This window comes from Tiliqua scincoides, chromosome 3 (genome assembly GCF_035046505.1).
Source record: "Tiliqua scincoides isolate rTilSci1 chromosome 3, rTilSci1.hap2, whole genome shotgun sequence".
In the NCBI taxonomy this organism is placed as follows: Eukaryota; Metazoa; Chordata; class Lepidosauria; order Squamata; family Scincidae; genus Tiliqua; species Tiliqua scincoides.
Genome location: NC_089823.1, coordinates 122,201,027 through 122,214,553, shown reverse-complemented (window position 1 = coordinate 122,214,553; position 13,527 = coordinate 122,201,027). Strand labels below are relative to the sequence as shown.

General features: G+C 42.6%; 1 protein-coding gene across 1 annotated transcript in view; it reads right to left on the bottom strand.

Moving 5' to 3' along the window:
* Positions 1 to 13,527, bottom strand: part of DIAPH3 (diaphanous related formin 3) — a 160,698-nt gene that overhangs the window by 74,737 nt on the left and 72,434 nt on the right. Inside the window, exons 20-23 of the mRNA XM_066621358.1 lie at positions 8,354 to 8,518; positions 7,854 to 7,989; positions 5,941 to 6,033; positions 5,482 to 5,541 (exon numbers count right to left, since the gene is read on the bottom strand). Coding sequence (XP_066477455.1) covers positions 5,482 to 5,541; positions 5,941 to 6,033; positions 7,854 to 7,989; positions 8,354 to 8,518 — 454 coding nt within the window. The remainder of the gene's footprint in view (positions 1 to 5,481; positions 5,542 to 5,940; positions 6,034 to 7,853; positions 7,990 to 8,353; positions 8,519 to 13,527) is intronic.

The following is a 13,527-nucleotide window of genomic DNA, read 5'->3' as shown; positions in this document are numbered from 1 at the left end:
TGACTATAGTTTTGTCTGATTTTACCCGAGGTCAGATCCTGAAAAATAACCTACCACCAATTGTTACCTACGAACTGTAGTCCCTAATTTATTAAAAATAAAAGATCATAAGATACATTTTTATTCTTTTTAAAATTCTGGTCTTCACCACCTTTTTGTAAACACTATCAGAGTAAGTGCACTGTAAACAACGTACCAGTAAAACAGTGGTTCCCAATCTGGGATTCATGTACTCCCAGGGACACTCAACAGGACCTTTAGGGGTACTTGAAAAAGAATGGAATAATGGCAGAAAAAGGCAGGCCATGCTCCAGAATGCTTTGCAGGGCCAGCAAGGTAGGAAGGGAGGTAGCTAGTTGGCTGTGAAAGCCCCACCAATAGCTAGTTTTTGGTCATCAATTCATGTATGCACCAGTGATTGAAAACCAGCACAGTAAAAATGCTGAAACATAATATGGAAAGTGATCAATCACCCAGAATTTCTCAGCACACTTCTGGTGCAAAACAGTGTAAAGGCAGAGTCAATCAGATTCTTCAAATAGATGAAAAGAGAAAACACTGTAATAAATACATGAAGTCTGGGTTTTCATATGGGGGGGGATGAGGACTTGTATTATTAATTACAAACATTATGCTAATAGGAAGGCTGCAATTTATGGAAATGGGCTGCCAAGGGATATGCAAGTGAAAAAGGTTGAACCATGAATCAAATCCACCTTTAAGGTGTCTGGTGTGTTAAACCAGAAGCTCTATGTATAACATACAACCCATAACACATAACTGGGAGTGTGCAATTCAATTCACAGCAGAGAGATGCAGCTGCATATATTTGCAGCCCTTTTTACTCAGAAGTAGACCCACTGCTTTCCATGGGTGTTACTCTTAAGTAATCGTGCACTGAATTGTAGCCTGGGAAGGAAGGTCCCATCCTGGTGTTTCAAAAAACAGACCTGCTTTGCAAGCATTTGCCAAGCAGAACCAGAACCAGGCTGCAGCAGAAGGAAGGAGATTAAAAGGTTAACTTTGGCTGAAATTTCCCAGTTGCCATAGAAACGGTCTCTGCCCTGCCTGCCTGCTGATTGAGAAACTTGGTGCTTGCTTGCCCTTTGACAAAGGAGACTGTTCAGAGTTGAAAGGCTCTGCCCTCTGATTGACCCAGAGATCAAGCAAAGTGAGAATTGGAGCTTGATTACTTGGCAAAAATTTCACGTACTATACATGAGTATCTACGTTAATTGCACTGACTTATTTTGTTTAGGAGACTCCATTCTCAACCTGCAGTATTCTGGCAACTATTCAGCTCCAACATCACAATCATGTTCTTCTAGAGTTTCAAAGTTACCTGCAACTGACAAGTATATCACAAGTTTGTGATGAGAATCAGGAAATTACAGCAAGAAGCAACAGATGAAAAAAAATTGCCTATCCCAGCATTTCTCAAACTTTGAGGGAGCATTACAGGTCCAGCCTATTTATACATGGATTTTTTATATATGGATTTGACTCAACGGCCACTGCAAATGAGAAGGAATGAGCTGACCCCTGGAGAAGGAAAAAAATGCATCCCTTAAAATCAGTTTAAAAAACTGAACAGTCCTTTAACAATAGTCTCCTTACTGAGAGAGAGAGAGAGAGGACAGTTGGCTGACAATCCATCAATCCTTCTCTCTCCAGTAGACCCCTCCCTTTCCCCTGAGCACATGAAAGAAAGGTGATCACTTTGCATTGGTGAAGGGAGGGGTTGAGTGAAGTGCCTTTCTAACCCTTGGAGGAGAACTGATCGATGATTGTCTTCTTAATGACTCTTACCTTACATCACAAAGGTCGGCAAGGCTGTTTTTAAATCACTGGATCAAAGAAACTGTGTTTTTTAAATTGATTTGCTATAGTGCAAATTTTTTTTGCACGTTTTTTGCCATCCAAGTGAATGCTTGGAATGGAACCCATGTGAATAATGAGGCTCAACCTGTACTTCTTCAGTAAGTCCTTGCAGGGGAGGGGCTAGGGAGGCAAGGGGGGAGTTTTGTACTTACATTTAACTAGATAGAGCTGCTGGAGTCTGCAGGAGGTGCGGGGAGCCCTCCGCAGCCTCCCTGAGGCTTGGAACATTCAGAAAAGCAGGAGCAAAGCACCTTCTGTAAAAAGGAGGTGCTTTGCGCCTGCTTTTTCTGAATGTTCCAAGCTTCGGGGAGCACAGTGGAGGGCTGCTCAGGGCTCCCTGCACCTCCTGCAGACTCCAGCAGTTCTATCTAGTTAAATATAAGTACAAAGCACCCCCTCCTCCACCTTAGTGAAGCAATCCAGGGGATTGCTTAAAGGGATTTTTATTTATTTAGCGTATGGCAAATAATACATGGACTTATATAGCAGTTAGACTAGATCAAATGTCAATGTCCATTGACCCAATTGCGCTCTCTCTCTCTCTCTCTCTCTCTCTCTCTCTCTCTCACACACACACACACACACACTCACACACGGATTATGAGCTTTTTGCAAAATGTAGTGAGCTTTGTCTGTCTTCAGCTTTGGGATATGTATCTCTGGTATATTCTGCCCTCCCAAGGGGGTAGTTCCACAATGTACAGAACTAATCAGAGATCAAAATAAAAAGTTTGTCTTTTCTTGTACATTTGGATTCTATTTTTGGAAACAAAACATTTTGTAGCTAATCTTAAAATATGGGCATTATGGGGTGATCTAGAATGTTGTTATGGCAGTGTGAATATGCTACACAGGTGTCATCCTAAAATTGCTATATTTTTATCTGCAACTCATTCACCAACTTTTTATTAATTTTTCCAGACGGTTAACTCAGAAGAAGAGGTCATAGGGCTATTACCAATGTCAGTTTCTCGCTGTATTAGGCAGCAGAGAATCAAGCGTAGTTTTCTCACCAGTGATGAAACAGTCTCTTCTATGCCTCTACAGCTGTTTGACCTAAGCTAAAAAGCATTTTTTAAAATCTGTCAGGAGCATGCCAATTGCTCAACAACTCTTAGCAACAGATACAAGTTAACTGTTCTTTTCTTAGATTTAATGAACTCAAAAATGAAACAATTTCTTCCTGAAAAACAAAACAAAACATTGTTTCACCTTCTGATCCAACATGAATGTTTGAAAAGTTTCCCCGCCTTCCCTCCCCCTCCCCAAGCATGCAACATTATCAGTCTCGGTGCTCTTAGGTACTAGAGACAGTTATTAATTCACTATTTTCCTGACTTGAAGTAGGGCAGAAAGAGTTGCAATCACACGAAAGAAGATTGCTTTTGGCTTTAACGGGAAGCTAGGGAAGGGCAAGCTCTAGCAAAAGAGATCTCCCTTGAGAGACAGCCTACGGCATTGTCACCCTCTCCAAGAATGCAAAACTCAGATAGGGCAACCATGTGAGTTTTCCAGCCATATGTTCAAAATCTCTGTGCAAGACTCTGAACTCGTATATTATGAGATAGAAAATGTACTGTGTTTGGAAAAACTCAGAGATAAGGATATTCACGTGGCTTTTGCATCCAGACATGCACTGCATCTATGCTGCTGCTTGCAGCCCAGAGAAAGAGATGCAACTGAAAGAAGACTAGCTTATGCCTTTGCTTTCCTTCACCAAAAGAAGGAATCCAACGTTTTTCTCAGCTTCATCAGAGAAAATCTCAGCGTTGGAAGCCACATGAGCAGAAAGTCTCCAAACTTAGTGTTCCTAATCATGAAAAAGAGGAGTTGAAGAAAAAGTTAAAAGAAAACCCCTAAACATCAGTTGAACCGTACTTAACACCTGCCTTCTCAGATGTTGGGCAAGGCCAAGCTGGGGGACTGTGTGCACTCCCAAGGAGAACTCAATTGACAGATGGTCCCACCTGACCAGATCGGAGTGATAAGCCCAAATAATATGAGAATGTATTTTCTGATGGGGTTAGGAGGGCAAAATTCTCCTGCATAATGGAAAAGGAAAGTTGGTAATAAATTGTCCTGTTATGTAGAAAAATCTAGAGTGTGCATGGAAAAATTACTGAACCAAGTAAGTATTCAAATATCTTGACATATTTCAGGCTATAATGCTCGTTTTCAGGGGAAAAAATCAAGTCATCCAACACTGGTGCAAAAGACCACTGGCAAATATCCACATTTCAGATGAGCATCCTTCAAAAGATACGTACAAAGTCTTACACCTAGTTATACCTATCTTGCTTCCTAAATGCTTCTAAAACCATTTATGTTTTATATATGTAAAAATATAGACGATTAATCTTCTTGAAACGCACAGAAAGTACTACTTCATCTAACACTTGATTAATTTATGGAATTCACCACTTCAAGTTGTAGAGTGATGGTCACTAGCTATGAAGAACTTTAGCCATAATTACTAAACAAAACTTTCATGTACAGAGGCTATTGAATACTTGATGTTGGGGAAAAACAACATTCCATCCATGCCCTGTTTGTGAGCTCCCGGAACTATCTAGCTGCTGTTAGAAGTAGAATGCTGGACAAAATAGACTTTGGTCAGACTCTGCTAGATGACTCACACATGCTTGTGGGTTACCATTTCCAACTTAAAAACAAATAAAATAATAAAGTAATACATAAATAAGCTCACATTTAGCATTCACAGAAGCAACAGCAATAGTCAAGTTTCACATTATGATAAAGAGCTTTTTTTTACAACCATGGATTGTTTGTACAAAATCATTTAGAACAGCATTAATACACATTTCATGTGTTCACAACATGAACTATATTTCAGCATTATTTATTTTTTAAATTTATAAAAAGGGGAAAAGGGCAGCGTACATAGAATTTCCAGACACTTATCAAACCCAGATCTGCTTCACTTCAGCAGGACTGCTGTTATCATTTGCCTTCAAGATCACTGGGACCATGAAATGTATTCCAGTAGCTAAGCACATTCCACTTTGATTTCTATGTTAAGTCTAAATTTGTGGAATAGCAGAATTAACTGAGAAGGTAAAGAAAATATTGCTTCATAGATGACACAAACAGTGTAATCATCCCAATTTATAAATCAAGCAATTCAGGGACCTGCATACTTTCAACAGTTTCTCTGCCAAATATGTGAAAATGGGGTTTCCTTATCATATGAAATCCAGTCTTTCATGAATCACACCAAGGTTTAATAATGGTCAAATGTTTCATTAAACAATGCTGATTTTATACATTAGGCAAGCTTTGTTTATTTAATGCTATTTCAGAGCCAAGTAGAGCTTTACCTATTTTGTTAATGAGTCAAAGTTTTGTTTGGTTTCAAAAGTTAAAAACACACTGCTAATTTCTTGAATGATAGACTTCTACAAGTCAGATTTTAAGGAAAACAAAAATCAAACACTTCAAACACTAAACAGGAGTCTATTTGATGTTATCCCCACTACTTTATTACACGATTCCAGATGTTTAGAAAATAAGGAATATCACAGCAATCTTATAGAGGTTAGATCAATGGAAATCTGAGATAAGACACAGTTTATGAATTACCATGGTTACAAGCTTTCAGAGCAGGCCTCTCAGAAGTTGGACTGAAATTCTGTGGTCCATCTGTAGGTTAAAAAAAAAAGGAAAACATCTAAGATACATTCAATAGCATATTTCTAAGAAATCCTTTTTCACATTAAAACATATTTAGAAGAACAGCTGTATTTAGTAAATGTAACATTTCTAATTTAATGTGTTACTAGAAAGGTGAACATGATGCTATAGACTTGCCTCATGTGGTTGCACTAAATTCAGTATACTGACTGGTAAAACATACTGACCACTGACCAGTAAACCATACAGCTCTGCTACGTTTGTTTTCATAAGGCAAATCATTAAAGTGTCTACTGGCACTTCAAAAGAAAACCCAGCTGTAATTCTGCACCAGTGGCCACATTCTTTAGGAAAAAGTGGTTTGTGCCATAATTCTACAGAGACTAGCAAAGCAAAAAAGATATTTACCTTTAGATCTTGTTCGCTTTCTTCGGTCTCGAAAAGCAGCACCTGACTGCAAGGCCTCTAATAGGCTATCCATCACTCCTGTCTCATCCCCCTCTGTAAAAAGAGATGGAAGGAATTCCTTCAGCCTTCAGGGTTACCATAGCAATGCAAAAGGATTTACAGAGCAGGAATAAAGACTGTGGCATTAAAAAGCTGGCAATTCCAAATTTAGACAAGCTTTTAATTCACTCATAAATCAGATCTCCAAAATCTGATATGAACATCTGAGATCCCACGCATGAGAAGAGACTTATGATCCTCCACTGTAGTTTTCTAAAAAGTCAAACTCTACGTTGTATGAGTCAGCACACCCTCACGCGTAGACTTGATACAATCTGCTTCTCCCCATTATAACAGTATAGGGTCTTATAAAGCTATTTACGTATTCTCAAGAGGTGCAAAGCAATTATACAAACTTACTCTCCTCTTGACAATGCTCCAGTAGTTACTGGTTAGTTGTTGTTGTTTTAATCTCCTAGCCAATATGTCAAATAATTGGACCAAACTTACATGATTTTGTTAACAATTCTCATGTTTATTGTATTTTTGTTAACTAGAGGAGTGTCTTTAGAAATATTTGCTGTCCCTGCACTGACTCACCCCCCCCCCCATTTTTTTCTTATGTGCATGGCCTGCCATCACTGCCCCCTTCTTGCATGCCTAGCTGCTTAGGGCAACAATGAGTTAGGCAAGGAGAGATAAGAGGTGCAGAGTACAGCAAGCAATACAGAGCCTACCCCTTCCTCCTCCTCCTCCCTTTTCAGAGGCCATCCATCTACTGCCACCTCTTTTTCCTTGCTTTCTGCCCATGCTGCTGAAGCACACCCAGTATTCTCCATCCACCTGTTTGTTTCAATGTGATGGGCAGAGAGCAAGACAAAAGTGGCACCAGCAGGTAAATGGCCCACCATAAAGATGAGAGCTACCGGGATATGGGGTGGGCACTCCACTTTCTCCTTCATGCCTATCTGAACTTCTTGCTGGGTGGGCTGGAAGAAGAAGCTGAGCAAAGCGATTCTGTTCTGATCACTTGTAAAAGTCAGTGACTAAGACAGGACCAGGAAGTCCTGCTTCTGCTTCTTGCAGCTCTGCTGTCATGATCACTCAAAGCAGTGATGCCACTACCCATATCCATTTCCTGCTTGCTTTCAGTTAGAAAGAGTAGAATCAGAGGGCTAATTGAAATGGCTGGATAGGTGACAGGCTAGAGGGGGGTGGCAGGTGGCTGTTGAGTGCTGGGCACCCTTCATCAGTTCACAACTTCTTCTGAATCTACTGCTCAAAGTGGCCAATTCAGTCAGCCTCAGAGCTAGGCCAGCTTTGGTTAACCACAATGGAAATTTTGATCAAAAGCAGTCTGTAAGCAAAAATGTTACTACCACTACCAACACCAACACCACCACTAGAACTGTTAAGTTCATCGCAGTCTTCCTCTCAGATAGAAAAACAAGCTGAACTGGCTACTGAGCCAACTGATCCAACATCAAAAACATTCTGAAGAATGTTAGTAAAGGCTAAGGCAAGTGCTGATTGCATTGCTGTAAACTCCTGAACACATGCCAATGTATCCAAGGAGTTCGGCCCCCATGTTCAAGAAATAATAACTATGAAGCAAAAGCTAAGGGGAATCAAATTGTCATCCTCATGAAAACTTAATAAAAAGAAAAATAAACTAAAATTCAAACCAGAGACTTGTGTCACTTGCCTTCCAAATGCCATGGCACTAGCAAAGAAACACCTACGACACTAGCACAATTAGATTTGACATAGCACTTGGTACCATATTTGTATGTGCATTGTACCATGAAAATCAGAAGGGAGGGTAGAGAGTGACACTGCTATTCTAGCTGCTAAGGAGAAAAAATCCACATTACCTGTTTTCATTTCTAGCAAGCATTTTTTCTTTTGCTGTCTTTCTAGTTTTTCTTTTTCTGCTTTTTCTTTAGCAATTTTAGCACGCCTCTGCTTTTCTTCTGCGTCTTTTCTTCTCATATTCTCCTTTGTTACTTGCTATCCAAAATAAATCAAATTCTTTCAGCATCAAGTATTGAAAATTAGAAAAACATCTATACAACTATAAAAGGTACAGTCATGTAAAAAAAAACCCAATAAGACTGACATAGATCCTTGTCTTAAGGGACCATTTGTTCTTACATAGTATCTGACTCTACACAGTCCATGCTATAGTATGTACATGTATATTGTACACACGTAACGGTCATTTGTTAACATTGTAACTTTTTGTTACAATCTGGTCAGAAAAAAATAGCAGAACCTAGGAAATAAGCTCATTAGATTATATACTTTATGGTAAAGTATGGTACCATATTATACCATAAAGTATAGTGTATAAACATGTGATTATATACTTTACCAAGAACATTGCCCTGAAGTTGTTCAAGTCAGTTAGAAATTCTTCTACTGAAACTTTCTTCATATCAATTGCAAAATAATCCATCACATTTTGATAGAGTTTTTCCATGTTCTCATGCATCTTCGAAAGTTTCTGGAACTGTTCCCTTGCTTGAACTGCAAAGGTGTATTGAGATTGTAAAGGCTAAAAACAGGAATACAATTTTTGAAGAGCCCATTGGGACTTATTATTCAGTAGACTTCTTATAATCACTTATGAAGCAAAGCAGGGGCAGGAAAACTCTTGAGGCTGTTACACAACACAGACAGGTTAGTAGGGGAGAAAGAAGGGGGGAAGTAGAATGGGGCAGGGAGGGAGGAGTTAAATGGCAGCTGCCAAATTGTATCTCCCTTCCTGAACTTGATACTGCTAGCTATTTAGTAGTGATCTGATGTGAGTATACCCCCCGTGCCATAAAGCCTTATCCCCAATTGTTCCCTTATCCAAAGAAGACCACTGCAACTACACCCCCCCCCCAATGTAGGATGCGATGGTAGTCATTTTGGCACTGCTACAATGACAAGGGGGGAATAGATAAGATTGGACTGTTAAGGTGTCATAAGAGTCCTTTTTGAAGATCAGAATAGTATTTATAATTGACTGTAATAATGCTGTATTTGCACTATAATCAGAGATAAGCTGGAGGCTTTAACACAGGGAAATACTTCAGAATATGCAATATCTGAAATAATTCTGCCTTAATGTTTTAGGCATAATTTGTCTGGCATAACTATAGCAAACCACAACTTAATAAAGGAATTTAATGATTTTTAAACTATTGTACACAACTGTAATGGACAGCCAACTAGAATAATCCAAGAGAGTCATTTATATAGTTTCTGTCAATAACAAAGAGAGCACTGACTGAGTATGTATCTGACTTCCAAAAGAAACATGAATGCTAATCAATTCATTAGCAGGTTCCAGGTTGTGAGATTTAATGACAGAATATAATCACTACGCTGCCTATGGAGCATAATTGTATGTAGAATGAAAAATTGGTTCTCACAAAGCCCCATCATTCCTGTCTTGGCTTTCCTGTTGACTGCTTTTTATGAGCTGAATGCCTTTCAAGACACCAGGATCATTCAACTTCCTCTGTCATAACAATAAGATAGTACAGGTCCCACCTTCTTCATGCTGTGTAGGATTATCTAACCTTTACATTAAGTCTCCTTTGCTTTGTAATTTATTGTAGCTCCTGTTTTCCTGGAAGTGAGTCTCTTTAATTAGCAAGCTAACAGCCATTACCAGAAACCACTGCTCCTCAATTATTTGCTGCCTATAGGGAGAGTAAATGGAGGCAACTAACTATTGCATGTTAACAGTGTTTAAAGATCAAAACATCTGTTTAAATGTCACAGGTGGATTTGACTAAAATGGAAGAGTATTTCTGTGAAGTTACCAATAATGCACCATCTAGTAAAGAAGGAGAACACATAGGCTGTGTTTTGTTCATATCTTCATATTTAAGTTTTGTCATTGAAGTATTCTCATAAGATATCTTATTCTCATAGGATTTTTCAATAAGAATCAAGCAAACTAAGGTCCTAACCCCATTCCGTTACTAGAGTCAGTGCAGCTGTGCCAAAAAGGCATACATTGCATCCAATTGTGAGGGGACACCCCAAGAGAAAACAGGAGGTAAGTAAAAATTAGCTCAACATAAGCCCTGGGGCCTCAATGAATCTTCTCGGACATACACTACTTATTTTTGTGGCATATGTCCAAGGAGAGAAAAGAGGCGGGCAGGTTAAAAACTGAGGGGAAAAGATCTGGTGTGTGCCATTGGCAATGGATCCACCCCCTCCCACATGCTCCTCACTCCTGATTCCTCCTCCTCCCTCCCTGCCCCGTTACACGCCTAGCTCTCCCACCATCCACCCACAGCCTGTCCCTGCCACCGATGTATGGTTGGCAACCTTCAGTCTCGGGCAGGCCATTACCACACAGCCAGCACCAATTGCTTCCAACAGAATCCTGGTTTTATGATATATGACATTATATTTTGTGATGCCATGGATCAGGCTGCACTGTCAGAATGTGGGTTCAGGCAGTGCAGCCTGATCATGAAGACTGGGCTGTGACTTTCACAAATATGAAAACTACCCACATGCATATACAGCCATCAAATCTCCTCTTCATTCTGGTACTTTCAAGTCCTTTCTAGTTCAGTAGACAAACTGCTATTTCTTATGTAATATAGACCCAAATCCTAACCAACTTTCCAGCACTGACATGGCGGTGCCAATGGGGCATGTGCTGCATCCTGCAGTTGGGTGGCACTCACGGAGGCCTCCTCAAAGTAAGAGAATGTTTATTCCCTTACCTCAGAGCTGCATTGCCCTTATGTCAATGCTGGAAAGTAGGTTAGGATTGCACCCATAGTTGTAGATTGCCATAGGGCCTATCGCATAGGCTTCAATGGAAACAGTAGAAAGCAAAAATACATACAAAACTGTCACTAAAGCTGCCATGCTTAACCAGCCAACCTCTCAAAATGTGTACTGTATTCCCTCCCCCACACAAAAATACAAATTATTTACACTCCTGGATGAAAAGAATTCACAGGCAGTGGAAGTGGGATACTACTACTATATTTTGCATTATAGGAGAATTTTTATTCATCTGTCCTTAGTAAAATATGGTGGAAAATCAGGAGCTTGTGGTTTACCTTGGTAAGTCCTGTTCCTGATGGAGACAGGGGGCATTCCTGACAGATGGGAATGTCACTCGTCGCATCCTGTAAGCAGGTCAAAACCCAAAGGGTGGAGCTCCCTGTGCGTGAGGACCAGGACCCAGACTAATAGCCAAGCCGCAGTCCTCAGAAAAAACACTTTATAAGGTGAAAAAGGTTAACTTCATAGAAAATGGTGAGGAGACACCCAGGATAAAAAACAAGAGTGTATTAGAGCCCAAACAAGCAAAAAACTAACCCCTCATTGTGTGTTCAAACCTCAAACTGGACCAGACAAGTGCTGAGTCCAACGAGAACAGAAAAACAGGAGGGCGGAATGCCCCATCTCCACCAGGAACAGGACTTATCAAGGTAAGCCATAAACTCCTGATTTCCCTGATGGAGACGGGGGCATTCCTGACAGATGGGATCTCCCTGAGCAGTAATCCCTCAGTTGTGCGGGATCAGAAGCAGAACACCTTAAACCTTAAGCACCTTTTGGACGACTTTACATCCAAAGGCAGCATCCACAGAGGCATGACAGCTAACTTTATAATGCTTCAGAAAGGTGTGAGGCGATGACCAAGTGGCTGCTCTACAGATCTCAGACAAGGAGGCAATGCCATCAAAGGTGGCCGAAGTGGCTGTCCCCCTCAGCGAATGGGCTAAGATCCCTTTAGGAGGTTGGAGTCCCAAGGCTTCATAGACCACAGAAATGCATGTTCTCAACCACCTAGCCCAGGGGTGCTCACACTTTTTTGGCTCAAGAGCTACTTTGAAACCCAGCAAGGCCCAGAGATCTACCAGAGATTTTTTACAATGTTCGCGCCCCTGTTGCAGGCACTACAACTGCATCCTGTGGCAGAGAGTTCCACTGCCCAACCGTATGCTGGGTAAAGCATTTTCTGACCCTCTTGACCCTGCGAGGGGCAGCCCCCCCACCCACTTGACCCCCAGACGCCTGGCCCAGTGCATCCCTGTGGAGCTGGAGAGCCGCAGGCCTTCCGCACCTCGGAGAAGTTGACGGCAAGGGGGATTATGGCAGCCACGTAGCAGCCCACCAGCATGGCCAGGGACAGCAGGCCAATGGACAGGAAGTCATCCATGGCTGGGGGGCAGCGGGGCGCCTTGGCTCAGGCGGGGCTTCCCGTCCTTCCCCCACAGCCGCCCGCGGTCAGGGGCCGGCCCTCCGCCTGGGACCAGCCACAGCGGCCCTGAGCGCTCCACCTGCGCTGACGCCGCGGCCCTGAGCGCCCCCACCTGTGCTGACACCGCGGCCAGGCAGCCCCCTCCAGGCGCGACCCGCCCCCTCAGGCTCCGGCCTCGAGGGGGGCGCGAAGGGGCTTCGCCTCGCCTCGCCTCAGGCTGTGGCTCCTCGCAGGCAGGCCCGGCAGGGAAGGCCCTCGGCAGCTACAGCGGGCTCTGAGGGGGGGAGGAAGGCCAAGTGGTAGCTCCTCACTCGCTTCTGCCTGCCCCGTCCACATCTGGGACACTCGGTGGCACCGGGCCAATCGGGAAGCTCCGGGGCTCTTTCCCGCCCCTTTCAACATGGCGGGCCAATTGGGAAGGGCGGGAAAAAGCCCCGGAGCTTCCCAATTGGCCCGCCATGTTGAAAGGGGCGGGAAAGAGCCCCGGAGCTTCCTGATTGGCCCAGTGCCGCTGAGTGTCCCAGATGCGATGGCGGGCCAATCAGGAAGCTCTGACACTCTTTCCCGCCTCTTTCAACATGGCGGATGGGAGGCTTTGCGCGCGATCGACTGGATTTTGCTTCGCAATCGACCGGTTGATGGCGATCGACGTTTTGAGCACACCTGACCTAGCCAGAGTAACGGGACAGACTTTTCTCCTTAGTGTCCTACCCTCATAGGCTATGAATAGAGCATCAGCCTTTCTAAAAGATTTAGTGTGCTTCGTGTAGAATCTGATAGCTCTACGTATATCCAGCATGTGCCAGGACCTCTCTCTTAGATGATTGGGATTCAGACAAAAAGATGATAGGACTAGCTCTTGTTGCCAGTGGAAAATGGAATTGACTTTGGGCAAGAAAGACAGGTTGGTCCGGACAACCACACTGTCCTTATGAAAGATGCGGAGTTTGGGATGAAAAGACAGGGCTCCCAGTTCCGAGACTCTATGTGCAGAGGTGATAGCCACAAGGAAGACAGTCTTTATGGAGATCATTTTTAAAGGAATTGTAGCCAGAGGCTCAAAGGGGGCACTAGACAGAGCCATAAGAACTTTGAAAAGGTCCCAGGTTGGTACCCTATGAATGGGGGGAGGGTTAAGAAGAGCCACCCCCTTTAAAAAACACTTAACATGGGAATGCATCAGTAGAGGTAGATGGCCTCCTGCTCCCAGAGTGCCTTGAACTTCCGCCACCTGGCGCCGCAGGGTGGAAGTCTTGAGGCCCTTCTCCAACCCATCCTGTAGGAAATCAAGAATAAAAGAAACTGACAGA